Source organism: Bombus huntii, chromosome 1 (genome assembly GCF_024542735.1).
Source record: "Bombus huntii isolate Logan2020A chromosome 1, iyBomHunt1.1, whole genome shotgun sequence".
Taxonomy (NCBI): Eukaryota; Metazoa; Arthropoda; class Insecta; order Hymenoptera; family Apidae; genus Bombus; species Bombus huntii.
In genome coordinates, this window is record NC_066238.1 from 8,575,343 (window position 1) to 8,603,198 (window position 27,856).

The 27,856-nt window shown below is 39.2% G+C and overlaps 2 protein-coding genes across 4 annotated transcripts; both read left to right on the forward strand.

Moving 5' to 3' along the window:
- Positions 1-234: 234 nt before the first annotated feature.
- Positions 235-26,672, forward strand: LOC126867741 (serine/threonine-protein kinase N). Of its 3 annotated transcripts, none has more exons than XM_050622601.1 (18): positions 235-614; positions 4,425-4,550; positions 5,797-5,998; positions 14,267-14,370; positions 15,442-15,646; positions 16,630-16,784; positions 21,586-21,837; positions 21,909-22,059; positions 22,132-22,219; positions 22,334-22,689; positions 22,761-22,999; positions 23,790-23,951; positions 24,486-24,803; positions 24,880-25,031; positions 25,122-25,341; positions 25,416-25,523; positions 25,607-25,747; positions 25,829-26,672. In XM_050622601.1, the coding sequence occupies exons 1-18, from the start codon at positions 591-593 to the stop codon at positions 25,970-25,972; spliced, it is 3,147 nt and encodes a 1,048-aa protein (XP_050478558.1). In that variant the 5' UTR covers positions 235-590; the 3' UTR covers positions 25,973-26,672. The 3 variants fall into 3 exon arrangements, with proteins under 3 accessions (XP_050478558.1, XP_050478548.1, XP_050478567.1); XM_050622591.1 differs by having other exon boundaries at positions 237-614; positions 23,784-23,951; XM_050622610.1 differs by lacking the exon at positions 23,790-23,951 and having other exon boundaries at positions 237-614.
- On the forward strand, positions 18,196-21,489 carry LOC126867763 (uncharacterized). Its single transcript, XM_050622652.1, has 2 exons — positions 18,196-19,798; positions 19,861-21,489. The coding sequence occupies exons 1-2, from the start codon at positions 18,908-18,910 to the stop codon at positions 21,199-21,201; spliced, it is 2,232 nt and encodes a 743-aa protein (XP_050478609.1). The 5' UTR covers positions 18,196-18,907; the 3' UTR covers positions 21,202-21,489.
- Positions 26,673-27,856: the final 1,184 nt, after the last annotated feature.

A 27,856-nucleotide genomic window follows, 5' to 3' on the forward strand; every position in this document is an offset into this window, starting at 1 on the left:
ATGTTTAGTGGAAAGATAATAAGAAAATATATTAATTTAACATGGTTACTTTTACATACACCCATATTACGTTTCATTGTTTTCGATTTTATTTTTATTATTCCTACAAGGTATAAGCAGAGTATAAGTTTCCACGCAGTTACTCGTTTCATTGTCTATCGGAATCGACTAATGAATAAAGGCTGTTTCACCGAGCTGACATAAAAGTGATATCGTGAACACACCTTTAGCGATAGCGGTGGCAGTACAGTGCGCGCGCCTTTGGGCCACGATTGGCCCGGCACTTTCCGTCAGTCTTCAGTTTGGTGCGGTGGAATGCGCTCGTGTCTGCATTTTGTTCGCGAGCCGCGCGTCTTTCATTCATACTTCTCTGTGGTAGTAACTTCTTGTCGCTTCCTATTCAAAGATTTATATAGAGAATATCTCGTGAATAAAATCGAACGTGCGTGGTAATATATGAAATGCAGACACTTCCAACCAGCTCGGTGGTGCAGCGTACATTACTCGTGTAAACACAATGGACTTCGTCGTTCCATGCACAAAGGACGGATAGAAAGCAGTGAGTGAGTGAGTGGAGTATAGTGTCCAAGATGGCGGAATCAAGCTATTATCAGGTGAGTTGCAGGTCCATCCACGCTCTCTTTACGAACTGGTGCGCATTGGTCGCTACCCGACCGATGATTCCAGCCGCCATAATAAAAGATCGCTTTGGGCATAATTCAGCCACTTTGCATATTACATATTTCTTTCTTCTTCTTACGATCATACGCCGACAACGCGCTCGCACTTGTCTCTATGTTCGAGGAATGTTTTTCAAAGACGATGGTTATCACTGATTTCTTCGTAGATTATGACTATAAACGCCTTCAGCCTGGTTTACGTAAAACGAGTCGTGACGATTTATAGACACCTGATATGGATTTAATTCATTTAGGGTAATTCCAAAAACTTTCCATACAGTTCCTGGAAGCACCTGTTCCTGTCGGCAAGTGGTATTTCCTGACATTACCAACATAGGTATACAGTTCGAGACACGTTTGTCAAAGCGTAGTCGACTAACGGCTAAGAATCATTCTGACAGGAACGTGATCGTATGGCAACTCCATTGTAGCGGAAACAGCGATGGCTTAACGGCGTAACGCATCGTCATGATCAAATGACTGCACTTATGATTACTGGTTCGTCTTTTCAACTTTCGCTTTGAATTCGAACTTCTCTTCAACAAAGGATTCGCATTGTTTGAATTACGAGTCTCCCTTTATCGTATATCAAATATTCAGGGAGGTATAATGTTTTATCATGTTTTCGCAAAGAATTTTGACATGTTACCATCACACGATAATGGAATACAAAAAAATTTATTTCACTTGATTTAATTCGCATTTCAAATCGCATTAATATAACCAAGATTATTATCATATGCGTCGATTCGTCCAATTTCGCTAGATATACGATACTTTCGCAATTTGCTAACAGATGCTTTGCGTTGTGCGTAACCCAAAAATAAGATAGTACATATTGGTTAGCTACCGCGCAGAGGTACACTCATCTTGAGTTCTATTTTCTTATAACGACTAATCATAACGGCAAAAATGACTATGATTAGAATTTTTGAAGGATGACATTTTTCATTAATGGTATTATTTACTCCTCGTTCAGTCTTATGTACAATCAGACAATTAAAAATGATTTTCATTCCTCGGACATTTCCTACGTAAACGTCACTTTAGTATTTAGATCTATTCTATATCAGATCGGTATCGATGAAGTAAATATTTTGATTGCTGGCTGATTTTTCTGTCCTTGTTATACTAATGCTCTGGACGACTATTGACCTCTCGGGATTATTATGCATGGCACACATATTACGGAATGCATGAAAATAGCTCATGCGTCAGTGTGTCAAACTTACATATAGTCGAGGTGCACACGTTTGCTTGGGGGTTCGTTGCTTCTTTAAATCGTTCCACCCACCGTACGACTCAATTTCACTTCACTCGTCATTTTATTACCCACTCTGAAAACCAAGATCATGTCTAATTCTGGAGTTACAAAATTTCCTATATTATGATGGAAAAGCTTTCAGACATTATCTCTATCGACAATAATTTGTTTCAAGCCTTTTACTTCATCCCCAGCATTGCCGCAGAAAATAGTAATCGTACCGGGTGGAATTTAAAATGATATTCATAGTAGCGTAAATAAGACTCGTGTAACATCTCAATTGCTCAAATCAATTTTAAGCGGAATCAGACCATGATCAAGTTTATCTTTATTAGTAGTCATGCATGGTTTTCAAGCGGAATGCACAAGCATACACTATTTCTGGAATCCGCTGTCGCCAAAGTTCCGAACTTAAGCAACCTATAGGTATGTCAGCCTCGCGAACGAACGACTACAAGAATAGGATATTTCTGACTCATATTGTTTGCAGTAAAGAGTACAAGAGTATTTGTCACTCTAATTTTATGATTATAATTATACCAGACCATATAGCTTACACAACAAATACCTCAAATATAATATACATACAATCATTAGATGAGTAATTAGATTTCTACTGAAGTAAACGTTAACTTAATGGAGTCGCAACACATTCGCCATTTAGAATCGCTGTTATCGTAATGCAGATGATAAGAGATAAAGTATCGGCAAAGTCTTCAGTCAGTCTATAGAAACGATCCGATCGGTCACGTAAAAGTACCACCTGGTTGTTCTATAGATAATCGTACGCATCACTAGTTGTAGTTCTATAGGAACTTAAAAAGTGATAATATTCTAGTAAAAAGATAATTGGTGAAGTTTGTCTCAAAGATAATCTGCGTAGAATCGTAGTTTGTCGCAACAGGTGGTCCAAGAGTACAGCCTAGATTTTGTCCAAATGCGTTTCGTCACTGTTGCACGTTAGAGATTGGTCGCGTTAAAGCATATTTATGCATTTCAATTTACTCGCACTACGCATCGAGTCCTTGATGAGTAGGAGAAAGTTAATAGTGTACGATTTCTGTGGACGTGAGTTCAATGTTAATGAAAATCGGATACAGTTTTCAGTGAACTATTATATATTCGTAAAATATATCTACTTGCAAAAACAGTGAAGGAGAAATTTTGTGGTGTTATTTATAAGATTTGATAGGAAAGTTGAACAATGTCGTTCATTTCTTTGCGTGACGAGGGAAAGAAGCAGAAAACGTACCGGCGTTTATCGCAAATAAAGTCGAGTAAACCCAAGCAACGTTGGAGCTGTGTTGTACCATGCACGGTAACATCTTTTAATGTCTGTAGCATCTTCATACGATACACTTACGCAGGTCAGATATTTAAATGTCTGACACGTGCCCCACTGATAAATCAGTCGATTTCATCGTACATGAATTGAACATGATGCAATATCAATATTTGTTTAAAATAAATTTTGTCCCTGGATTGTGTAAATGACATTGATATTAATAATCTTATTATTAATGATATTAATAATGATATTAATAATAAGATTATTAATATCGATGTCATTTACACAGTGCAGGGACAAAATTTATTTAGTAATCTTAATAAATAAATTTAATAATCTTATTATTAATATCATTAAGAATAAAAACAACGATACATACAATCGCTTCTAGATTTTCCAATAGTTGTATCAATAATTAACTTGTGGATATATATAGATATACACGGAGTCGGGATAGTCGATGACGCCACTAAATTGATCAAGCATTACTATCAGGGTCAATCGCAAGCCGAATAATTTAAATATAGATACGACCATTAATTAGTCGCTCGTTAACAGGCATAGGATACTGATACCAGGAACCGATACTTATTTTAAGATCAATATTTCCCGCGGCTCAGTACGAGTTTATAACCGTGGTCGAACGAGTAGACACTTAGACACCGGTGTGCACATCCGCCGCAACGCGCCAGACAATTTCCGGCCGCGGTAAAGGTGTATTATATTCCACACTGTTTTTCTTTGCAAATTCACAAGCCCACCCATCGTTCTTCGATGTTTCCGGAAAAATGTAAATCTCACTAACAGGATTAAGCGACGTGGAAATAGAAACGAACGTAGGACGATGTTGAACACAAATGAGTACTTTGCTAACAGCGCATTATGAACCCGAAAGGACAATTTATCCTCGTGAAACTATACGATAATTCGTGCTTTAATGCGCCGCATAAAAAGCAGCGACATTAAACGTTCCGTTTTTAAATATCACACACCTACTATCGACGGTGTATATCTTTACATGTTATACATCGATAAATTCGCTTTGGGGAACGGTTAATTATAATAATTTCTCGTCTTTTTCTTTTGTTTTTCAATACTCATACTTAATTTTAATGCTTGCGATAGTATTATGAAAGACAAAGAAAGAGAAAAAGCACACTGTTCGAATAATCGAATTTGGAATCTGTTTCAGGGCGATTACATCAGGCACCCGGTGTACGAACTGTCGAGCAAGTATGGAGTGGCTAGCAGTGACCAGGTGCCCTTGCCGGCTCGTCTTGACGAGCTCCGGGAGCACATACGCCGAGAAATACGCAAGGTATGTCGAGTTTCGCTTATCCTTCTCGGCACTACGTCTCTTCCCCGAAGCTCTCTTTTTCGCCGTACACCGCAATATACACGGTAGCGCGACTCGCACGAGCACCGATCCCTCGCACGGCAGAAGAATATCCTTTCCTCTGTTGTTCCTCTCTTCGCTCTATAACGTGCATCCTCTCTGCATCGTTGCATCTCTCCTTTTCCGTTCCTTCGCAGGGAGGAACAGAGAAATCCCATATGTGTCAGGCTATCGTCGATCCGTGGCACGCCCGTTGAAAACCGGTACGATCCACGTGACTAATGGATCCAGGCCAGAATTTATGGTTATTTCCAGGAGAGAGAAAAAAAGGAACTTTCTTCCTCTCTTTCGCGGGCCTGAAATGAGATAAGAAATTACGGCACCGCGAGCGCTAAACCACTGCTACCTTTTCGACTGGCCGATCGTAAATAAATAATGAGTCGTTTCGATACTTTGTCATGATCGGAGGTGTCATCGGCTTGTTTGCTGCGTTTATCACGCGTGGTCTGGAATAGTGCAGGGATATTTAAGCGAACTTGCCAATTCAACACTAGTAGGAAATTTATTTATTTGGACTTGGAGTACAATAAAGATGGAAATTAAAGAAAGCTGAATCTGAGAATACTTTTTAATCAACTTCACTTTTATAAAAATATCAGTACACGTTGATATCGATGCAATTGTAATTATGTTTATTTACGTAACGTCTTCTCCACGGAGGTAGAGAATGTGCCTTTGTAGCGTACACAAGCAGTCATAAATCATTTTAGACGAAGTAAGTAAAACATTTCGCGGAACAGACTCGCGTTCTGGCGAGCAGGTAATAGTTTCATTAAATGCCGCTCGCAAATAGTGTTCACGGGTCAGTCGTGATTAGAAGATATAGCTTCTGTCAGGTGTGCTTGCCGGGGAAAAGTTATAGCGAATATAATAGGAGGTAATAGAATGGAAGGATAGCTCCGTGGCATGCAGATCGGGTATAATTTTACGTCTCATTTGCCTCGGGAGAGGAGTGGTCTCGAACGAGTGGACGCGCTCTGACGATTGATAGATCGATAATAACAATCGTGTCAGAACGAATTCCGTCGAGCGAAATTCCGTCTCCTGTGTGGTTCGGGTACCCTAGAACGACATGCGGCGAATACGTTTATTCCCGACGTAGCCATGTAACATAAAAGGTTCGCCATAAAACGACAAGGAACGTTTACGTACGCTGGTTTGGTTGCAGGAGCTGAAGATAAAGGCCGGCGCCGAGAAGCTGAGGGAAGTGGCGACCGATCGTAAAGCGCTCTCCGACGTGGCGACGATCGTGAAAAAGTCGAATAGTAAGCTGAATGAACTTCAGGCCGAGCTTCAGCAACTGGAGAGTCAAATTATATTGACGCAGGGTCAGCCACAGTCGCCCCAGCAAAATCATTCGAACGGTCAAGGTAAGGCAAAGAGAAGTCGCACGGCCAACCGGCAGATACCATCTTTGTATTCGCCTTAACGCTGCATGGCATTGACCGAGAGGATAAGGCAGACTCATGCGCGCCTAAACGGGTTTTATGTAATGCCGCGTGTTAGACTTCGTGCCGATCAATTACTGCTTCAGCCTGGCGGTTCGTGCGTGTGAATACGTTTAGCCCATCGATACCATAAACGAGTTCAAGGATTTTTCGGAGCAACCGTGTGAAATCGAGATTCAACGTGGCGCGTTATCGTACGATTATGATTCGCGAAAAAATCGTAAAAAAAAGAGAGGTCTCGATAAGCAATCCCATTATAATTGCGCAACTATTGTCTAAAGTAGTCGAGTTAAAACACACTAACGATTTGCTTTCGTTTTTATTTTTATATTCGCTTATAAAAGAGACTCGAGAACGACCACGGCTCCTTTTCAAGATATCAATTAACGTTTCTGTTTACTTACGGATAACTTATCGATATATCGGACTAATGGCAAGTGTTCCTGTATGTTCTTTCCTGCCATGCTAACGACTGCTCTTTCTGTATCGTTAACGAGCAGCCACTTAATAACTCCACCCGCTAACGAGGCGTCGAGACGACGTCTTCGGTTTATAAAGCTCAACCGTGCGTGCGAGTTGCTGTTTTATTACTGCATCGGACCTAGCAAATCGACCATATCCAGCTCTCTGGAGCCATAATTATTTTGCTAAGCAATCATTGCATCCACGATTCAGTGATCGACGCTTCGATAAATTTTTGTTGAAAACTTGCCCATGGCTCAGCCGTTTCTCAATGGCTTCTTGGCCGTTTTTAATCTCCCCAGACAAACTTCAATAGGTTTTCAATAGTAAGAAATACATATATCTCTGCCGCGAATAAAATCCAATTTGTTTGCTTCACGCGTGATTTGCTTGTTTACGCTATGAGTCATTCGCAGTGGACTTTGGATTACCGTCTGGGATTTTTTTGAGAGATTACTCTTAACGGTTCGATTGCTACACGGGACGCATACGCGTTTGCAGTCGCAACGATACGTTATTCCGGAAACGGTACTCTGCTGGCATTTCCAGTTAGTGTGACTGGTCATTTCCCTCGTTTAGAATACTCCGATGTACTAGCTGTGTAGTGGCTGGACATAAATTAAGAACGATTAACTCCGATGCTCGTAATCAGGGGTCATGGTATCCTGAATAGTCACGGGCGTAGCGTTGTATTTCATGCTTACCGTTTTGTATCGCTTTATCTATTATCATGATCCATTTCTTAGGAATCTTATCGTAACATAGATACACATTATAGCGCAATGTAAATCTTTTTGCCGTTTTATTGAAACATTTGATTTGATATCTTCATAATAAAAAGAAGGCGCTCTTCTATTTGCCGAATTATATTTAAATAGTTCTGAGATTTAACAAGCCGATTTAAATGAAACTTCTATTTTTACTCCCGATCGAAAACAAGTGAACTCTAGAATGTTACGTAACCAGTATTTCACCCTTTAATCTGTAGAGAATTAATTTTAGGGAGGACAGTATTGGTACCGTCTTCTCGAAATTGGTACTTCTCTTGATTCCCCGACCTTGAAAGACTAGTTACGCCACTGGGTGGCACTTAGCTATCGGTGCCGTTTCGTGACGCGCCCGAGGCTTCGTACTCGCTCGCGACTAGCGAGCAGCTCGAGTCTTGTGTTCTCTTTGAATTGACGGTAAGTGGTAGCATCTATTTATACCGTGGACCCAGACGCTCTATCCACTCCAGTTAAGTCAGTCATCATACATTCTGGGGACTAGCAACCTGCCTTCGGGCCACCTCATTCAGTTCTCTCTGCGACGGGTTATGCCATTCAGAACGGTCCTAACAATGCAACTGCAAGCACCGCTAAGCTTCGTATCGTATCGTTACCTAGAGAAATAACTGGTTTCGATCCCTAAGATTGCCCTTAAAACGGCCTTTATCGCGCTGCCAATTATACGGCTACTTAATCGCGTTATACGTATTTTATACTCTGTGTTTGATATCCCAGGGTAGCGTTAATTATGATATATAAAAAAGTTTTCTTCTTATAAAGTATCGATACTTCAAAGAAATCTAAGCTTGAATTTTTTGTTCATACACATGAGACGAGTCCTAAAGGTTTATATGTTATTGGGTATTCCTTACAATAACCACCTCGTGACTATAAAGATCGAACAGTCGTATGACAATATTACAAAAAAAGTATGTCATATACGTACGCATTGCCCAGATTTATTTTTCATATTATGTCATATTGATGGCTAGAAACAGACCATTACCGTCATTCTGCATTAACCATTGATGCATCAACTACGTTATAAACAATATTCATGATATTTCTTGAAATACTTCAACCACGTATCTCTCGAAGGCATTATTCCCACTCGTCTTTTTTGTATTGTCGTCTTGTATTGTCTCCATTGCCAATAACAACGAGAGCATGTAAGCTTAGAATAAGATATCGCGGATGAGACTATGCCACGGATTGAGGAGAAAGTACATATTCCCTCCTTTCCTCCGGCGATTGGACGCCGCGAGGGAAGCAACGTAACGAGCAACAGGGCTCTCTCGTTCACTTTCCAGTTCTTCGAGTTCTGGCTACGTGCGTGTAACGCGCGCGTTCTCCTCGCGGGAGACAGTGAAAACGCTCTTATGCGATACCCATACATACAAGTCTGCATGCGTGTATACATGATACATTGAACAACGTATTACGAGAAGCGATCGGTCGAACGATCGCTCGCACGGAGTACCGTTGCGCGCTCACGCGTGTATTTAGCCCGCGGCCCTCGCCTGCTTCGATGTGGATCGAGATCGCGTTTCAGCCGAACCGAAGCGAACCCACGCTTTCGCATTCCACGCTGTCGTATATCAAGAAGGCCCTCGGGCCCTCTCTCTACTCCCTTGTCCCCTTTTAGGGACTACCTGCTTCCTCCTGAGACTCTCGACAAGCAGTCGACGCAAAATTACGCGACACTTCGCAATCGAACAACCTTAGAAACAACGGGCAATGTAATGGATAATAGAGATATCGCGACACGCATGAATTGTACTCGACTGCGTCGATCATCCTCCATCTCCTCCTGCTCGAAAATTACGATCATTTTGTTGTTCAGCGTGTATTTATCAAAATGACGGTCAATTCAGCGGGTTCCTTTCTTCCTGTGCTGCATCATGCACGGCTTGCCTTCGTACTCGAGGACAAATGCAATTTTTCGATCGATCGTTTCAGCGGTTGCTACGGTCGTACGGACCGAAATGGCAGATCAAGGCCTGTTTTACGCGATATAAATGTATGGGAGCGCAATTTGTAGCGTGAGAAGTAATTGGTGCACGATTCTTGAGTCGAGTTTGCAGATTTCACTCGTCGGATCATTGTTTCCGATCGTAGACGAGATATATTGGTATCGGTATGTAAAGTTATGGCGTGTAAAAGGTTGTCGTTTTATTGTTGTAACTGCACGCCTCTTTCTCAAGTAGACTGTTATCGTTCTCGCGCGACATTTGGTCGGTTACGCGTACCACTTCTAAATAAACGGAACGCATTACATAATTCCCGCGTTCTATAACGCAAATCACGTTGCCCCGTGTACACACCGAATGTTCCGAATCCCGGATGATCTCGATGATGTGGCCGTTTGTGATTCATCGATCCGGTTAGGAAATTTTTCTGTCGGAAACTTTGTAGATGCTCGCTAAAAATTTGTACCATAGAGCCACGCTCTGTTATCCTTTCACCGGGTGGCCTGTAAACCCCAACCAGTGCGAACTTTATTGCATACAAAGTCGGTTTTATGTGCGTTCGAGCCTCAACGTTTGCGTTTACCGGCGTAACACATCATCCTATTTTTGTCTCACGTCTCATCATCGTTACAGGAAGTTACGTAATTTTTTCAAAATAAAGGAACCAATAGCATATTAAAACCTATTAAATAATAGCCCGTTAAATATGCGAATTGTACATGAAAATAATCAGAAGAAGAATTTATTTAACTTAACTATTTTCTTATCTGGCATTCTATTCTCTTGTGATACCTATGATTTAAATGTTCATGCATTCTCGGTATGTCCGTGTTGTCACTGCGTGGTAGAATAAAAATCAAGCATCGATAAGGTTTCATGAGTCATGAACTACAAAAGTCTCGTAACACGTCGATATGTATTGACTGCTATCGGCCGATATATACGAATGAATCGTTCCTGTGCGTTTATAGGTTACATATGACGCCTACGGACAGTGAATGAGAGAAAATGTGTCATAGATTTGATTGATATGGTCCGTTGTTCCATCAAGCTTATCAAAAGCCTTCGTTGAAACCGTTTTACGACCCTTTCCACGGTTCTCCGGAACGGTACGCACGTAATAATTTACAAGATCGAGGCGAACGGTATAGCACTACCGCTTTTCTGCGATCGTAAACTCGTCGATCACTCGCAGTCGCAAATAAGCGTTGCGATTTATATCAGCTAATTGACGGCTTGTATAGGATTTTAGTAGGCTCGCAACCGTGGTCACGGAGAAGGTTTTTAAACGGAATACTTTTCAGGAAACCGGTTGCGCGTAATTTTCTCGTTCGACGCAAACGGTAGCCCCTATACTAATAAGTTAAATGCTACGCTATAGTTAAACGCTGGCTGTTATCCTGGGTAGGTTCACGGAAAGATCTTGTCTTTATTTCAAAGTGCTGTCTTCTCGTTCTGGCCGTAATCCCGTGACAAATTTATTCTTCTGGTCATTTACTTTTGAAGAGACGAAAATTTACCTTTTTCTTTTTCCATCTTTAGACCGCTCGCTCATTCTCAGGTCTAAGAATTTCTTCCCATCGACTGTGCCAGCGCACAATGGTTGAGCAACGTTTAGGCCAATTAATAACATATTCTATCGCAAGACACTTGACTGGTTGACGTAAGTGATGGTTACGCGACAGGATACCAACACCGTGTACCTCTTGATCGTGTGTGTTCTTTACACCGGTCGGCAAGTTCACGCTTAACTTCTAGTCACGCTAATTATTTTAATCAGTCCCGTAATAAGGATGTTGCAGACCATACTCCATCCCCTTTTACGATACAGCGGAACACAATTACTCTTTACGTATATGTGTATTAATATATGCCGTAGGAAGTGTCTGGCCCCCAGGTTACGCTTTATGAACGCGCGTCTGTGTGAATCGCGTGAATACGTGGAAAGAGCAGCACCGGTACGCACGTTGCAGGCGAAATCATGAATGGGCGACGTGCGGAGAGTCTGTCGAGTGCTCGAGCATACAAAGAGGAAATCATGTTCTAGTCTATCGTTAGAGCGTCGAACGATTACAATTTTTAATTTCGCATCTAGCGCGCCTTTTTCACGGTATCCCATACGATTTCTCTCTAATTACAACGTATCTTTGCTCGTTGCTTTTTAATGCGCCTTTATATGATTCCTCCCTATGGGCAAGTAACGCGTCTTGTGCAATGCAACATGTTCCACGTAAGAACGTTCGTAGTTACGATACCTAACTCGAGAAAGGACTGTGTCGACTCGAGACGAGAAAGGAAAATATAATTCTTGTGAGATGGCTCGGCGTTGAGTTAGCAAGTTTCACGCGATGCTTTTGTCCCTGACGAGATGATGCATGCAAGCAAATTATGCACATACGAAGAGACGCGGTAATACACTGGTGCCTTTCTCCTATCGTCCCGAAGGGTTGCGTGCGTTGCACCCTATCTCGTCAAACCGGTGAAAAAGATAGCAACTTCTCGGTCGGTAAAAATAAGAAAAAAATGCAGCTCATCTCAATTGCTTCGTTTTTGAAAGTTAAGCGTGGTACGAGTGCGTTAATAATTCCATTCATTGTTTCGAACGGGAAGATCGAAAAGGGTGGAACAGCGCAAACCGTATGGAGTTTTGTAGTCTGGAAACAAGGAAAGTCTTTGTCATATCCCCTTGCTTGCGAAAACGGAGCATAATGGGGCACGTGTTCTGGTACTGCGCTAATGACATGGTTTCGCGTACTCTCCGATGCGGCATTGTCCTAAGACCTCTCTTCCACTGTTTCGCCTTCCACCTTCTATTGCAAATTATTCTTTTTTTCCCCCCCGTTTTCGACATCCTCCCTTGTGTCATTCACCTTCTTTTCTCTATGTTATTCTCTCCTTTTAATTGTTGCTCCCTTTTCCTTGTGTTGTTTCTCGGGGAACTTACCACGTACATTTTAACAACAATATGCGTACGATATCGAAATTTACCACGTTTGGAATGTGAATTTCATTTCTGCGCTCTTCCCTTTATTTTTTGTCCTTTCTGTATTCCTATTCTAAGGATCTTTACTCGAATCGAATCGATTACAACGACGATACCCTCGTATATATTCCACCAGTCGGACAACCCTTTTGCGAGTACCTCTTCCTTCCGCTATCCCCTTTCTCGTTTCTTGGGGAACGAGTCGCACGATGGAATCGGTCGAGTCGAACCGACACTACTCTCGTATGCATTCCCATGGTCGATATTCTCCTTATTTTCCTCTCTTTCTCTCTGTTTCGTTCCGTTGTTCGCCTTATTCGGACATGTCAAGCTAAACGCGTGCACCGACGAGTGCAAGTGCGGTTGTCCCTATACATAAGCGTCGTGTGTGCGTTTACGTGTCTCTTTGTCGGCGGTGAGCACGTTTCTTCACGTCGTTACCGTTGTTTTCCGTGCGGCTGGCTAAATCTGCACTCGTACTCCCGCTTAATATCGATGGTAAATCCTCTCCCGTGGGGCCTTCACGGTCCGGCGAGCTCGAAAGAAATTTCGCGTAGTTTCGTGCGTCCGTGGTAATCCTTTGAATATCGTGCACACACACACACTAGCACTCAGGGCCACGCAGGCCACGAATTCAACGGACATGTAAACGAGGTATCGACATGTCGTTGTCGAATACTTCGTACACAGGAAACTGTATATTGTATGCCATGGAAACATGGCTGTATATATCGCGTCACCTCACTATGATTCGAACAGAAATTGCAAAGAAATATGAGTATCAAGGCGTGTCCGGTACCTATATTAAAACGAGACTCTCGTACGTTTCGCAAATGCTAGCGATACAATTACGTAAGTGGAATTGATTACTGTAATTGTTTGAAGTTCCGGTCTGTACGGAAACTCCGCTTATAATTCTGACACTGGTTTTTCAGAATGTTTCCGCCCTTACTTTGCCGCGATCTACTTTTACGATCGCGACTTGTGCAATGAATGCTCGTAGGAGTTTCTTTGAATCCGATGAAATATATAATATCTCTCTATAAAGATCGATACAGAATTATAACGATATCGACGACAAATTTTCTTAGTCACGTGTCTTAATAGCGTACGTACCTATATTTTAATGGCAATATCAATTGCTTTTTATGCAAATCGGATAGTCTGTGATTTCACAGCGCACGACCTTGATTTATGCTAGTTGAATCGCGTCATAAAGGATAAACGTTAAACCTTGCTAGTAGGTATAGATGTTAGGATTTTACCATCGAAGATCATGTTTGTGTATAAAGCATTACGCAAATTTCCATGCAGATTTTTGCTACATATTCCAACGATCTACGTAAATCATACGTCAATTACGCGGTTTTTTGTATTCGTGTTTCCCTTTGCTTGGAGAGGCAGTAATATGGCCGATCGCGAGCAGCTATTAATTTTACGATTTCGATGAGAACCGAGGCGATTACCGTAAGGATTTTCGTTTTATGGTCGTCAAACGTTTACAACGTCGACTGACGTTGCAGGTTTCAGTGCCAGTGAAAACTGGCGATGGGAAATTGACAAGCAACGGTGTGTGCTCGTCTGTATACGCGAAACAAAGAAGATTAACACTTTTTCTACGCTCGCATTGTGCTTGAGACAGCGTTAAATACGTGGGAGTCCTTAGCTAGCCTCGGAGATATCTCTAGTGGGTTACAGGAAGTGGGATTCGAGTACCTTGCGATTTCACTATTGGACACTCGAGGCGCTTGCATAGATGTAACGAGATGTACTGGTGCGAACCGACGCCCACGTTAAATCGTGTTTTAATAGGATATCGTTCTTAGTTATTTATTATATTTTTAATGTTTAATTGTCTTGAATACCATGGAATGAAATTGTAAATTAATGGAGTGTATTAGAGTTTTCTGAAGAAAATTAATTGCAAAATTTACTTTTCCTATAATCGAAACGTTTTAGAGTGGATAAAGAAGCGGCTTTTTATTTTCAACGCCTATTTTCGTTTCAGACACGCCTCTGTCACCAATGGGGCCGTCGTCGCCGAGTCAGGAGGGTCTATTCACGGATCTTCGTCTTTTGTCCTTGGAGAAGCAGCTCAATATCGAACTCAAGGTAGACATCGTTAAAAAAAAGAAAAACAAAAATATTAAAAGTATCATTATCTTACGAGTTACGAAAAAAATAGCTGAGACCATAACTCAATCGATTAGATGAATATTAATTTTAATTTCGTAATTAAAATTGAATATTAGTCTAAATTAGTCTAGTCTATATTAGTCTAAATTTTATAGTCCTAGATATTTTTTAAAATTATAAATATCAATTAAAGAAGGTACGGATATTAACCTAATTATGACATCATGGTAATGTTTATGTATATGCTGCGCTACTGGTTGATATCTGTTTAGTGTATCTTAATAATGTGCATAGTGATAGTCGCACTGTTCCTATCGTAATCAGCTTACGAATGATTACAGGCGAGACATTTCTAGCCCGTTCTCATTCTGTGAGTCAGCAGTGAATCGTCGGCATTTTTTCTTCACTAAAGATAGCTTCTCGGTTCATCATATGGGAGATTTTCATTAATCAATGTTAGCAGGCTTTGAACTTTCTTTATAATCTTATTTGCACTCGTAACATCAATCTGATCAAATGAACTCGGGATCAAACGAACGGGAGCACTGTTATCGCTTTTCAAGTAATCTTTAGATCCTGCTATTTTAATTTCTACTTACGGATTGAAATTGAAAGTTGAAAAAGAAAAAAAGATGAGAATATTGTGAATAATTTCTTGGAGAAACTGAAAAAATGTACGTCATTGATCCTGGCTTTTCGCCAGCTTAGAAATGTCAACGAATTTTCAATGTCTGCGGCGATATATGTAGAAGCGAAATCGTATCCCTACGTCATATGACGCGATCCATTTCAAAGTATAATAGGTTTAAATATCGAGCTGGTGAATACTTACAATGTTTAGAAAACGCGTAGTCGCTTATCAGATCTCGTCGAGAGAGCAGCAAAAATGCCGAAATTTTTCTTTAAAAAGGTGAATCACTGCCGCTTTATAAATGTAACGTTATCAGACATAGTTATTTTTATTACTTATAAATTGTGTAAGTTATATCAAGAAATCAAATATTTTTCGAACTTCATAGTGATCCTGTTTTTCTGCTCATATTTCAGGTGAAGCAAGGGGCGGAAAACATGATTCAGAGTTTGACAAGTGGTAGAGATAAAAAGTTACTGCAGGAGGCTCAACAAATGCTTGACGATTCTCGCGCCAAAATCGAGTTCCTACGCATGCGAATAATGAAAGTGCGGCAAGCTCGTCAGCAACAGCATGCACGCGATGCTCCACCACCAAATGGCGAGACAACTAGCAATAAAGGTACAAAATTGAGCATGCTGTCTCTTCTATCGAGTGCTCGAACTGCTTAAGGTTAAGAGCCTTAACCGGTGTAGATAAGAAATTAGTCACTTCAAGGACGTAATTATTGCCAATTAGAGTTCACTATATCATATAGTTATTCGGGATACGCTATCATGACTCATGCCGAAGTATTACGCGCATTACGTGGTTGGATCATAGTAATTGCTAAAATATAGGCCACATACCACCCATGAAATATAGTAGTAATTTAGTGGAAGTAGCAACGGATGTTCATAAAGATGGTTGCTCTCTCACGATTGAAAGGGAATGTTCGTTTACCAAATTTTGCAACTTTATGCGTTAATAATTTTTCATTAATGCTTCCTCTTTTATAGTTACCAACTTGATAATGAACAGCATAAAACCCATGGACTATATTGGACTTGTGCATCATTGTATTTCTCGGTACGCCTCTGGTCGAGGCGTTACCGGTCGATGTACGATCATTGTTACCGCAAAGCATCGTTGTAAATGGAAGCTCCTTGACGTTTATATTTAATATTTTATTCGATTATACGTATATGTACATATGTATTAAAATTACAAAATGTACACACTATATGGCTACGTAACCTTTATCTCTTTGATGTGAAAAAAATTCATCGTTGTCGTTCTTCTCGTTCGATTCATGCAGTACATTCGAGCAGTGAAAAAGAATCAACCATTCGAAGAGGACACCAGCAGGCAGTCTCGCGTGACGCAAAAGCAATTTTACTTTGCCTTTAGATATCAAGCCAATACAGTTGTGTTATAACAAGCTATCCATTCGCGTACCTCTGTAAACTCTCAATATCTATTCCCCGCTAGGGAAATGTATGTTCGAATGAACACGAAACGCCATTCGAATCGTGTAAGAATTTTAATTATTATCGTTCGATCAGATATTTCGATGAAAGGTATATTGGTAGCGTGGTCGATAATATCGAACATTCTAATTACAGATAGGTACGAGCCTAGCTTGGAGCTCGCGCTGGAGGAAAGGGTGGAGGAACTACGACATCGTTTACGGATCGAAGCTGCGGTTGTAGAAGGGGCTAAGAACGTGATACGTCTTTTACAAAGTGCCAAAGTCGCCGATAAGAAGGCCTTAACGGAGGTATGTATCATTTCCTGTTCAATATATGCAATGATATGACATATCACGTAGGGACTGACATTCGATAATGAAAAGCTTTTGTGAGACAGAACGGAGATACGCTGTCAAAAGGGAGCTATTGATATTATATTCTACTTAACAGACATGCTGTCCTTTATAAGTCATCGTATCATTGAACAGCTAACATGCACGCCTTTTACGCGAAGAATATTCATTAGCATCGCTTTCTATCTATAAAATCTCATTCATATAGTCGAGGACCACAGAGACGAGACTCCAAAAGGTTTGATCTTGAAAATTATATCGTCGTTTTAACGTAAGCACTATTGTATCCCGTGGTCGACGCAAATCGAAACGAGAGACCCGACAATCAAACTCGCCAAGTAGATTAACGATTTTCTGTGTATCCAAGTCGCACGAAAGTGTTCGACGTAGACGACTACGTCGAGTTCGAACAGCAGTAGCGTATACGCACCGGTCTCGAAATAGCACTGCCTAATCCCCGCTACCCCGTCGTCTTCTATGACGCCTTTTCGGGTCGCGCTTAGTTACCACCTTTCGAGGGGAGCTGGCACAACCCAGTCGTAAGCAACGCGATAAACCAACGACATGTGCGCCAATCAATCGCGAACTGACTGTTCAACAAATGTCTGTGTCCTTTGCTTGGACATTCCTGGGCATATAACTCGTGGGTAATTCACGCCATCGTACCGAACTATGACCTGAATCTCAAGACTGACTCGATTCCGCCCAAAGTTATACTCCCGTTGGACGTCGCACTCTTCTGCACCCAATTTGCTACACTCCAAGAAGACAGACGTGTCTGTTCCGCGAGATATCGTCGCCGTTATCTAGAGATATACCTGTGGATGCAAGAAGCGATCGAAGTTTAAAAAGCTCAAAAAACGAGTTCCTAGTCATTCAGTACGATATCCCTTTCGTTGGTTTTTAGAACGTCGAGATTTTCTGTGAAGCACACTGAATTCCACGACGGAAACCGACTGACAGAAATAGAGGATGTTGCACGTTGAATAATTATACATTTGTGGAGGCGAGAATACTCGACCCAAAGCTCATATAGAGGGCTACTTCGATCGAGTCGATTTCGTCGTTCGAAGAGTCGAATAAGATTAAGACAAAGGAAACCGTGCATTTATTCAGACTGGCTAACTGGATAGTATTAGTAATTTTTTTTTATTTGAAGAAAATTGATATTCGATATGCATGACGTATCTGTCAGTAGAAACGACTAATCGGCAAACGGTGCCTTATTAAAAGTATCATCTGGTTCCAGGTATATTTGGTCCGACTGTACGTTGCTCCAAATTTATATTGTGCTAATTATACCTTGCGTCGCTGCTGTAACGTATGGTTTGTCACCTTACGAGAAACGAGCAAACGATGACAATTGCACTCGATATTTGAAAATCATTTGTGAGCAGCGATAAACGTAAACTCAAGTAAAACAACGCGTTAACACGATAACGCGATCATAACGTTGCGTAAATCTTTTTTTAACGAGGATGAAAAGAAAGCTTCCTATTTCATGAAAAGTGTGCTGCTACGATGCAAGAGCGCTCTTTGAACAAGAGATTATTTTACAATTTCGATACGTAATATTGAAACGATACAAGAGATTCCGAAATCACTTGAATACAGTAATACTGTTTCTGAAAATAGATCACGGAGACGCAATATCGCAGAATTGCCGTCTTTCACGAAGAGCTATGTAATATATGCACTTGTGAAATACGCTCTGAAAATACTTTCGTTTGCTTTGAAATTGTTTAATCAATTTTTACAAAAAAATTGCATAACAAATTTGCTTGCTGTGGAACGAGTCGTTAAACGATTGAGCTTGTTGAAATCTAGTGGAAAATAAACGACATCGAGAAAGGAAACAAATAGCAGCGCGGTGCTTCCATCTTTCGCGAATGCGATCGATCGTTCGAATCGATGTGCAACGGAACGGCGCTAGCGAAAGAACGTCGGATTCTCTTCGCAAGGGAGGAGAGAAACGGTTGTGCGAATGCGTTTTCGCAGCGAAACCGATTAAACGCTCGAGGCGATGATGTTTTGCGGTGGATAACAGCGTGGAGAAGGCTGAAAAAAAAGGCTACAACATGTACGGGCGTCAAGGTAACTCGAATAACACGCAACCACCGCCGTGGTTGGTGCGTGCAGAAGTCACGATTCGCCATGGTACACCGGTCACTTCGGAATCCAGTCAGGTACCAGTAAGCATGTCTTCAACTGTCACGGATTCGAGTGGTGTTCGCATGATATATCGATGGAATACCAGTCAATCATCTTCATTACCGACAACTCCAATCGTCACGACTTCTGGCCCACCCCTATCCTCCAGCTCGTTCGGCTTCCAACGAGGAAACATCGTGTTTACTTCGACGCCGCCTCCAAAGCCAAGCTACTTCACGATTCCAAGATCAGGCTCGTCTGGGAATGACGATTCTATGTCATCTAGAGGACGGAGTGTGAATGTCTCGGACTCAGGCTATAACAGCGGGCAATTTTCACCTCAATCATACTCGAGTCTGCCTTCTCGTCGTCCTTCCAACAGTTCTTCTCAACAATACAATCGTCGATGCAAGAGCACATGCAGCATCGTACTATCCGCCGTGGATGCTGCAGGCAGTTCGAAGGAACAGAGTTTCAGCAAAATAGCAAGCAGTGAAACTATCAGGCATTCGTACGACAATTCTTGGCGCCATCCCTCGACGCATCAACATGTGTTTTCGCGTCAGCAGTTCAGTACGTTACCGGAAGTTTGTGAAGAGTGCTCCGAGGGAACCGTTTCCAGCGTACATGATACGCATTTGTGCAGTAGTGTACAGGAAAAAGTTACGACCAAATTGACCACAGTCAGTAAAGACGCTTCTTCGCAAACGACGGATATAGAATCCTACGAATCTTCGTCAACGATCGTCAGCAGAAGCAAAGTAAGAAAGAAAGCGGCTACTGGTCTCCATCCGTTGGACGAGCAGAAAAAGAAGAAGGTAAGTTGTATCTTCTTGTCCTGAAAGATGAACAGGTTCGTATTATGTGTATCTGATTTTAGCAAGAGAATCAATCGCCAACAGTATCCGAGACCACGAGCGTCGGTCCTTCAGCGGACTCGGAAAGATCCGATTCCTCAACGAGAGATGACAGCGCGAAACGAAAATCAAGAACCGTGCACATCGATGTGTACTGCACCGGCTCTGACGATGATGAGAACACCGATACGACATCTGAGAATGAATGCGATACTCCTATGACCGTATTCGAGAATCCGGACGTGAAGGTCACCCATACGCAAGTAGCAAGTAACATTCTGCCCAGAGGATTTCAAGATGACAAGGCCTTTTTGAAACGTGCTACAGAACGACGATGCGATAGCTTTAAACACGCACCAATGAGGATGCCCTCCATAGCTAGTTCAAAGGGCTATGACAGTGATGACGTCCTCAGCTCGCTTTATCCTTCTCAATTCAGTTCTTACAGCGCTCTTAGAGATCTCGATTCAGCGCCCTGGTCAGCTGCGTCCTCTAACGCGGGCATTCCATTTGATTATGATTCGACTATTGCTACTTCATCTAAAGATACTCTGTCCGACATAGAGTCTTTGATAAATAACGAAGTAGACTTGACCCCTTGTGATAGCTTTGAGTATGCGAGCAGTTCGGATCGCGAAAGAATACGAAGAATTGAAGAAATATGGGCTAAGACGGGAAGTGAAGGAAAACAATGGCGTTCACCAGAAGTTGAGCGCAAATATTTGTTGCAGAATCGAAAGATGAAAGAATATTTAAAGAAACATGAGATAGGATGGTCGTCGGGTGACAGTGGCGAGGAATCTGACGAAAGTGGTACAGTTGGATGGAGTTTTGTATCTAGCGAGGATAATCAAAGAATGTTTAAGAAAGTTCCGACCATGCGACGAGCAAGTAAACCAATCACTGAATGTACAGACAGAAGCGCTAGTATAGTGGAACAGGAGCTTTTGAAGCAAAAAAATTTACAGCAAGATCATTCTGATTCCACGACCCGTAGCGACAGTATTCCCCATCCGTACACTTTTCGTAATCAAATCGGTTCGTTCGGTTCCAAAAGCCCTTCCCCCCTTCCATCGAAAGTACCTTCGCGAGTTACTTCTCCCTTTATGACGCCTCAGGGCGAAAGAACCGACCATATTTTGAAGGCCTCGATATTCGGCGCGGTAGTGAACGCGTTTCGAAAGCCAGGCCATCACATAGGACCTTCCAAGAACCCCTCCTGTTCCTGTGAACATTGTCGAAGATATTTCGAGGAACTGAATTCACGAGCTTGTTCTGTAAGCGAATTCGAACGTCAAACGGGATATCGTTTACAGAATGAAAAGAGGATATTTCGCCCGATCCCGAAAAATGACAAATCCTGAGACTCAATACTTCATTAACGCGTTTTTAAAAGTTTTTAAAAATTGTATCATTATTAATAGTATTTTCTGTTTCTTGGTGAAACTGTATTGAAAATATTGTAAGGTTGTGTTTTGTAACATATAACGCGTGTGTTAAGTTATATTTATTGAATAAAATATCATACTTTTTTTTCTATTTATGATTGTTAGCATCTGCTAAAACATTCTGCTGAATATAAAGCATTTATGTAAACTAACAGATACACGCAATTACTTAATGCTGTTAATAAACGTTGATTATATTAGTAATTACACTTCGTTACGTAATTCATTTATTCCTACCTCTGTGAGTACTTGTTCAACATCGAATTTTTCTTTCTTATATTTTCTCCTGAATTAATTTAGGCTCAAGCAAGTCTGGCAGAATCAAGTAGAAAATTGGACCTATTGAGATTATCCCTTGAACTTAGAAGACAAGAATTACCACCTGACAGTGGTACTGCTGCTCAATTGAAGAGAGAATTAGCTAGTGTACAATCCGCTAGCCCGGTTCCTGTAACCTACACCTCGCTACAACCGTTTCGTGGTCCTCTGGAAGGTAAAGCTACAGTGCCTGCATCGGTTTCAAGATGTGCTGCTGTAACTGGACAATTAGAGGTAAAAGATATTTTATAACGATAGCTTCGTATAAATTCTCTTGCTTCAATAATATGTACTTATAATTTTAGGTAAGATTAATGGGGTGTCAAGACCTGGCAGAAGAAGTGCCTGGTCGCACAAGAAGAGAGCACCCAGCAAGTCCGGATCTACGTAGTTTCGTTAAAGGTGTTACAGGACGCAGTTCGAGCAAATCGTACAGTGTTAAAGATGAAACAAGTAGTAAGTTTGTTTTACAAATATTACAAATTCTTATGAAAAGCTGAATCTCATTCATTTTTGTATTTATCGTAGATGATATCATGGCAGTTATTAAACTGGATAATCAAACAGTAGCACAAACTAGTTGGCGACCGTGTTCCCAACAAGCTTGGGACCAAAGGTACTCTTTTATTGTATACATATTTCTGTTAGAGCTATACTAAACTCTTATACTCCGTTTTATGATAAAAAGAAGTCGGAAGTGTTAGTTTATATGAATACATTGTTTTCATAGGTTTTCCATCGAACTAGATAAATCGAGAGAACTTGAAATAGGCATTTATTGGAAAGATTGGAGATCTCTTTGTGCTATAAAATTTTTACGTTTAGAAGAGTTCATCGATGATGTGAGACACGGAATGGCTCTACAATTGGAGCCGCAAGGTCTTCTCTTTGCTGAAATTAAGTTCTTGAATCCTATGATTTCGAGAAAACCTAAATTACAACGTCAACGCAAGATCTTTAAGCAACAGGTGAAGAATTTCCCAAGAGCTAATCAAATGAACATTAACGTTGCAACCTGGGGTAGGCTGTTGAAACGATCAGCTCCTTCATTACACAATACAAGAAACTCCGAAAGTCCGCCATCTGGTAAGTACATGTTTTTCATTACGTTTACAGCAAATTGGCACATGACTGCTGTACGAATCTATATTTTTTAGGACCTCAACCTTTGCAACTTGTTTTTGATACTTCGTTAGAAGATAAACCCGAAACACCTGGGGAATTGCCTGATCCTGAAAAGGGAGGCTTAGGTGGAGCCAGACCTTTAGGACTATCAACTTCAAGTAGTAGTCCTACACTGCCACGTCCTCCAGAACATCCTCCTCCACCACCACCTACAGTTACAAAGAAACCTTCAATGCCTGCACCTCCACCGCCACCAAAATTAGATCAAGAAGTAGGTCCTGCAAAATATACATTATTTTTTTCTTTACTTTTTTTTGCAACGACGTTATACTCACCAAAGTGTTATATAGAAGATAGTTGTACACTATATTTTGTACTTTTTTTTAGCGATATTGTAGTTGTCCGTCATATTACGAAGTATTTCGAAGTTATCTAGTATCTTCTTTTACTTAAAAGGTTTAGGGTTTTGGTACACTATGGTTATGGGTAAAAAAACACATGCATACAATATATTATATCCAGTTGAGTCGATATACTTGCTAACGTTTGTATATAGTATTATATCAATGTACTTTATCAAGGCATGTTAGTATACTTTTATATACTTTCAACTGTGCAAGATACTGCTTCGAATATACTATAAATATACCTTTTTTTATAGGTATCTTGCAAATTTTAGAACGCGATGTATAATGGGCAACAACTTGTTACATGTTTAAACTGTACAAATTGTTTATTCGTTTTTTACTTTAAGCTTATATCGTATTTTTAATTCTTAGCTTTTTATGCATAGTAATTTTTACAATGTTGTTTAGCACCCACATGAAAAAGGTACTCTGCAATATGCATTGTGCAATATATTTAGTACTCCTTCAACAAAGTTGCAGCAAACTCCCTTCAATAATTGGATCTATTTGTTTTCTCAGTATGTAAATTATTCGATTCAAAATGTTTATTACAATTTTATTATTAATTATGTAAAACTTTGCTAGGTGACAGTTTAAAGTATATTGCAACTTAAAGTAGTTTTTAGAGCTAAGCAGATAGTAATGTAGTTACAGAGTGCATTAAGGGAGTTTGATTTCCTGCACAACGAGGAAAAGGGGGGTCCTCAGGGGGCAAATTTGAGGCCTCTTGTAACAGAGCCTCGTCCTGTGCTGATTGCACCACCCTCTCCACGCACACCCTCGCCCCAACCTGTCGTCGAGTTTCCTGAAGATGAGGTATATACCTCCAATACACGCAGCTTTATTTATATATTTTTAATTTTTGTGCTTCTGTACTAACACGTAAAGTATAAAATTGTTCTTCTAAGTTCTTGTAATTCATTTTATTAAATTAATAAAATATAATTAATTTTTTGGTATATTAATATTTCTTTTAGTAAAAGCATGTACCCAAAATTTTTGCATGTCTGTATGTGCGTATTACATATATCATGGCTTTTAATACTGTACTTGTACATGTTTATGTCTTATATCAACTATAGATGTCTTACTGCTAATGTCGTAAATACTTGATTATTCAACAGCTTTAGGGCTTTTTCTTGATAAAATAGCAAGAACTCTATTAAATAAGTGAAATTTATCTTACCTATAAAATATACTAATAACATATGCATTGTATTATAACTAAAAATTTTTAATTGGAATTATGATTAACATATATATACATACTATCAATTAATATGAAAGTAATTAATATAAATTTAATCATTATCTTTCGGTACTTCGATTTAAACGTTTTAACGATTATAGGTTGTATATGAAATGCCGAACAAGCCTGCTCAATATAGAGACAGTGCCTACGAGTCTAGAAGACACTCGCAACTTACTGGAATGACTATAGAAAACTTTAGACTACTATCAGTTCTTGGCCGTGGTCATTTTGGAAAAGTAATCCTATCGCAATACAGAAATACAGGAGAATACTTCGCAATCAAAGCATTAAAAAAAGGAGACATAATAGCAAGGGATGAAGTAGAGTCATTACTTTCAGAGAAGAGAATATTTGAAGTTGCCAACGCTACACGCCACCCTTTCCTTGTAAATTTATTTGCTTGTTTTCAAACTGAGGTATATATTATTTTAGTTATGTTTACGATAAATGTTTTAGTCAGAATATGGAAAATTAATGTTTTATTCCTTATAGGCACATGTGTGTTTTGTAATGGAATATGCAGCTGGAGGAGATCTTATGATGCATATACATGCAGATGTGTTTGGAGAGCCACGAGCTGTATTTTATTCAGCGTGTGTTGTGTTAGGGTTGCAATACTTGCATGAAAGTCGAATTATTTATAGGTACATATTTAAATAAATAAAAATCAAATAAAATTATGTATGATATTTTACATTAAATATGCGATATTAATGATGTTACTCAATTTACAGAGACCTAAAATTAGATAATTTACTATTGGATACAGAAGGATATGTAAAAATTGCGGATTTCGGTTTGTGTAAGGAGGGAATGGGATATGGAGATAGAACAGGAACATTTTGTGGTACTCCAGAATTCTTAGCTCCTGAGGTTCTTACTGAAACTTCATATACACGGGCTGTTGATTGGTGGGGACTTGGTGTATTAATATTTGAAATGCTCGTTGGTGAAGTAAGCATTTTATCCAATTTTATTTTATTATGCATTATGATCACTATATTACTAATTAACATCTTCTTATTTAGTCACCATTCCCTGGTGATGATGAAGAAGAAGTTTTCGACTCCATTGTGAACGACGAAGTTCGTTATCCACGATTTCTTTCGTTAGAAGCAATTGCAATAATGCGTAGGGTAAGAACAATATAAATATATTTTTTTCTAGTAAGATAATAAATAGAACATAAATAATTTACGCTATTTATGTTTAATTATAGTTACTGAGAAAAAATCCTGATAGAAGATTGGGTAGTAGTGAAAGAGATGCTGAAGATGTCAAAAAACAAGCATTCTTCAGGCATATAGCTTGGGATGATTTACTTTTAAGACGCGTAAAACCACCATTTGTTCCAGTAATTGTAAGTATTAACCTTTTCTCATGTTTTTTTTACTCCAATTAGTATATTTGTCGGTAAATGAAAATTATACTTGTATTTCAGCATTCTGTGGAAGATGTCAGTAATTTTGACGAAGAATTTACATCAGAAAAGCCACAATTAACTCCACCTAAAGATCCTAGACCACTTAGTGACTTAGAACAAAGTCTATTTAAAGATTTTACATATATGGCTGATTGGTGCTAGCCATAACAACAATGTTAATTGTCTTTTTGTTAAATTTGATACGCAAATCATTTATTATTATATTTTCAACATCATTTTAAGGGCAATCAAATCACAATTAATAACACTGTTAATTTCATATGTATTTGTTTAATTTTCAGAGGATGTTTAAATTGTACAGATGTTTTACTTTTAGTATCACGATATAATCAGGCATATAGAATTTAAAAAATTATGTTCAACATACGAATCTCAGGTTTTTAATTAATATGTATGAATGTCAGACTTTTAACTCGTAGTTATACACTCATCACGATTGTTTCCAATACGCAACGTAGTGAATAATCATAATTTAAAATATCTGGATATAATATTCAGATTTAATCAACTGTATGACCAGAAAAGAAACATAAATTTGTATAAGTAATTTCGTAGCATGTTCATATTTTGATAAGAAACAGCAGTTTGGAATTTAAATTTTTAAAGATTTATACCATTTAATTAAAATTCACTAGATGTCGTAATCATGATTTGAAGTATTGACCAAATATTTGAAATGATATCTGTTTAAAATATTATTTCACAATTTTCACTTAGCACAGTCATTTTTATATAGTTTTCAAGTACTCAACAACAATGTCCTTATAGAATAAAGGATATTCACTGTATAAACATATTATAATTCATAAAGTTGCAGAAAATAAATCAAAACGTAGTTGTATTTGCTCATGCTCATGTGATAGGGAATTAAATGAAGAAATGGCACTATGTATAACAATGTTGATCAACATAATCACAAGTTAACACTGGACGCATTAATTATATCAGTCACGTGTACCTAATTATTAACACGACCACTTATTTACTTAAATTGACAGTGTCCCTATGTTAACCTTTCTTTTTTAATGAACAAATTTTTGCAGGTCTGATTCCTATAATCCTCTTATCCATTTTATTGTTTTAACTAGTTATATATCTTCATGTTTTCAGTATGTGATAGAATACTTGTGGTGTTCTAGTGCTATACCTTGTAAATATGTAACCAAACATTGAAAAGTAATAATGAATAAGATTTATAAGTACAATAGTTTAGCTTGATGTATAACACTATATCACAAGAGTAACATCTCAAGTTCATATTAGTACACTGCTAGTAATCATTTTTATGTTTTAATCTAAACATCACCGTAGTTCGTTTCCTTTCAATTCGTTTTCATATATTTCTTTTTCTTTTCTTTTTTTTTTTTTTGCTATGTATTTGATTTTGTGGATAATTATGAGTATCCTGTACAATCATCACAAATGTATGTGTTAGCTATTGAAAGTGTTTTATACTAAGATTAAATTGATGCCCTTTTAGAATTCTTTTGTTCCATTTTATGAGCTTATTTAAAACAGTAAATTTACTACTTCCACATAATACATTAATTAATATTAAGAACCACACACCTGTAGTAGTAATTTCTCTTGTAACAATATTGTCAATCCATCGAGTTCGTTCATTTAGCAGTTGATATACAAGTTTTATGTTAAAGAATTTTTTAAATGGAACCTAATGCAATATTTACCATTATCTATGTAGACTTAAATTACACTTCTATGAAACAATTTTCATCTGAAGTATGTTCGCAAAAGAATAACATAAGTGATTGATCATAATATTTACTGATTGGGATACTGTGATAGTAATGTCAAATGGTTTCATTTGAAATTTTCTTATATTATAAACTTAGTCATATAAGCTTGAAATCATTAATCATTCTCTCAAAAACAGTATTTAAAATTGTGAAACAAAAAAGTAATCGTATCACTTGTGATAGTTTCGAGTACAGCTCGAATTCTAGTTGCCTTAATGCACTAATAAATTAATAACTGTTTGGTAACTATTTTATACCGAGACCTTGT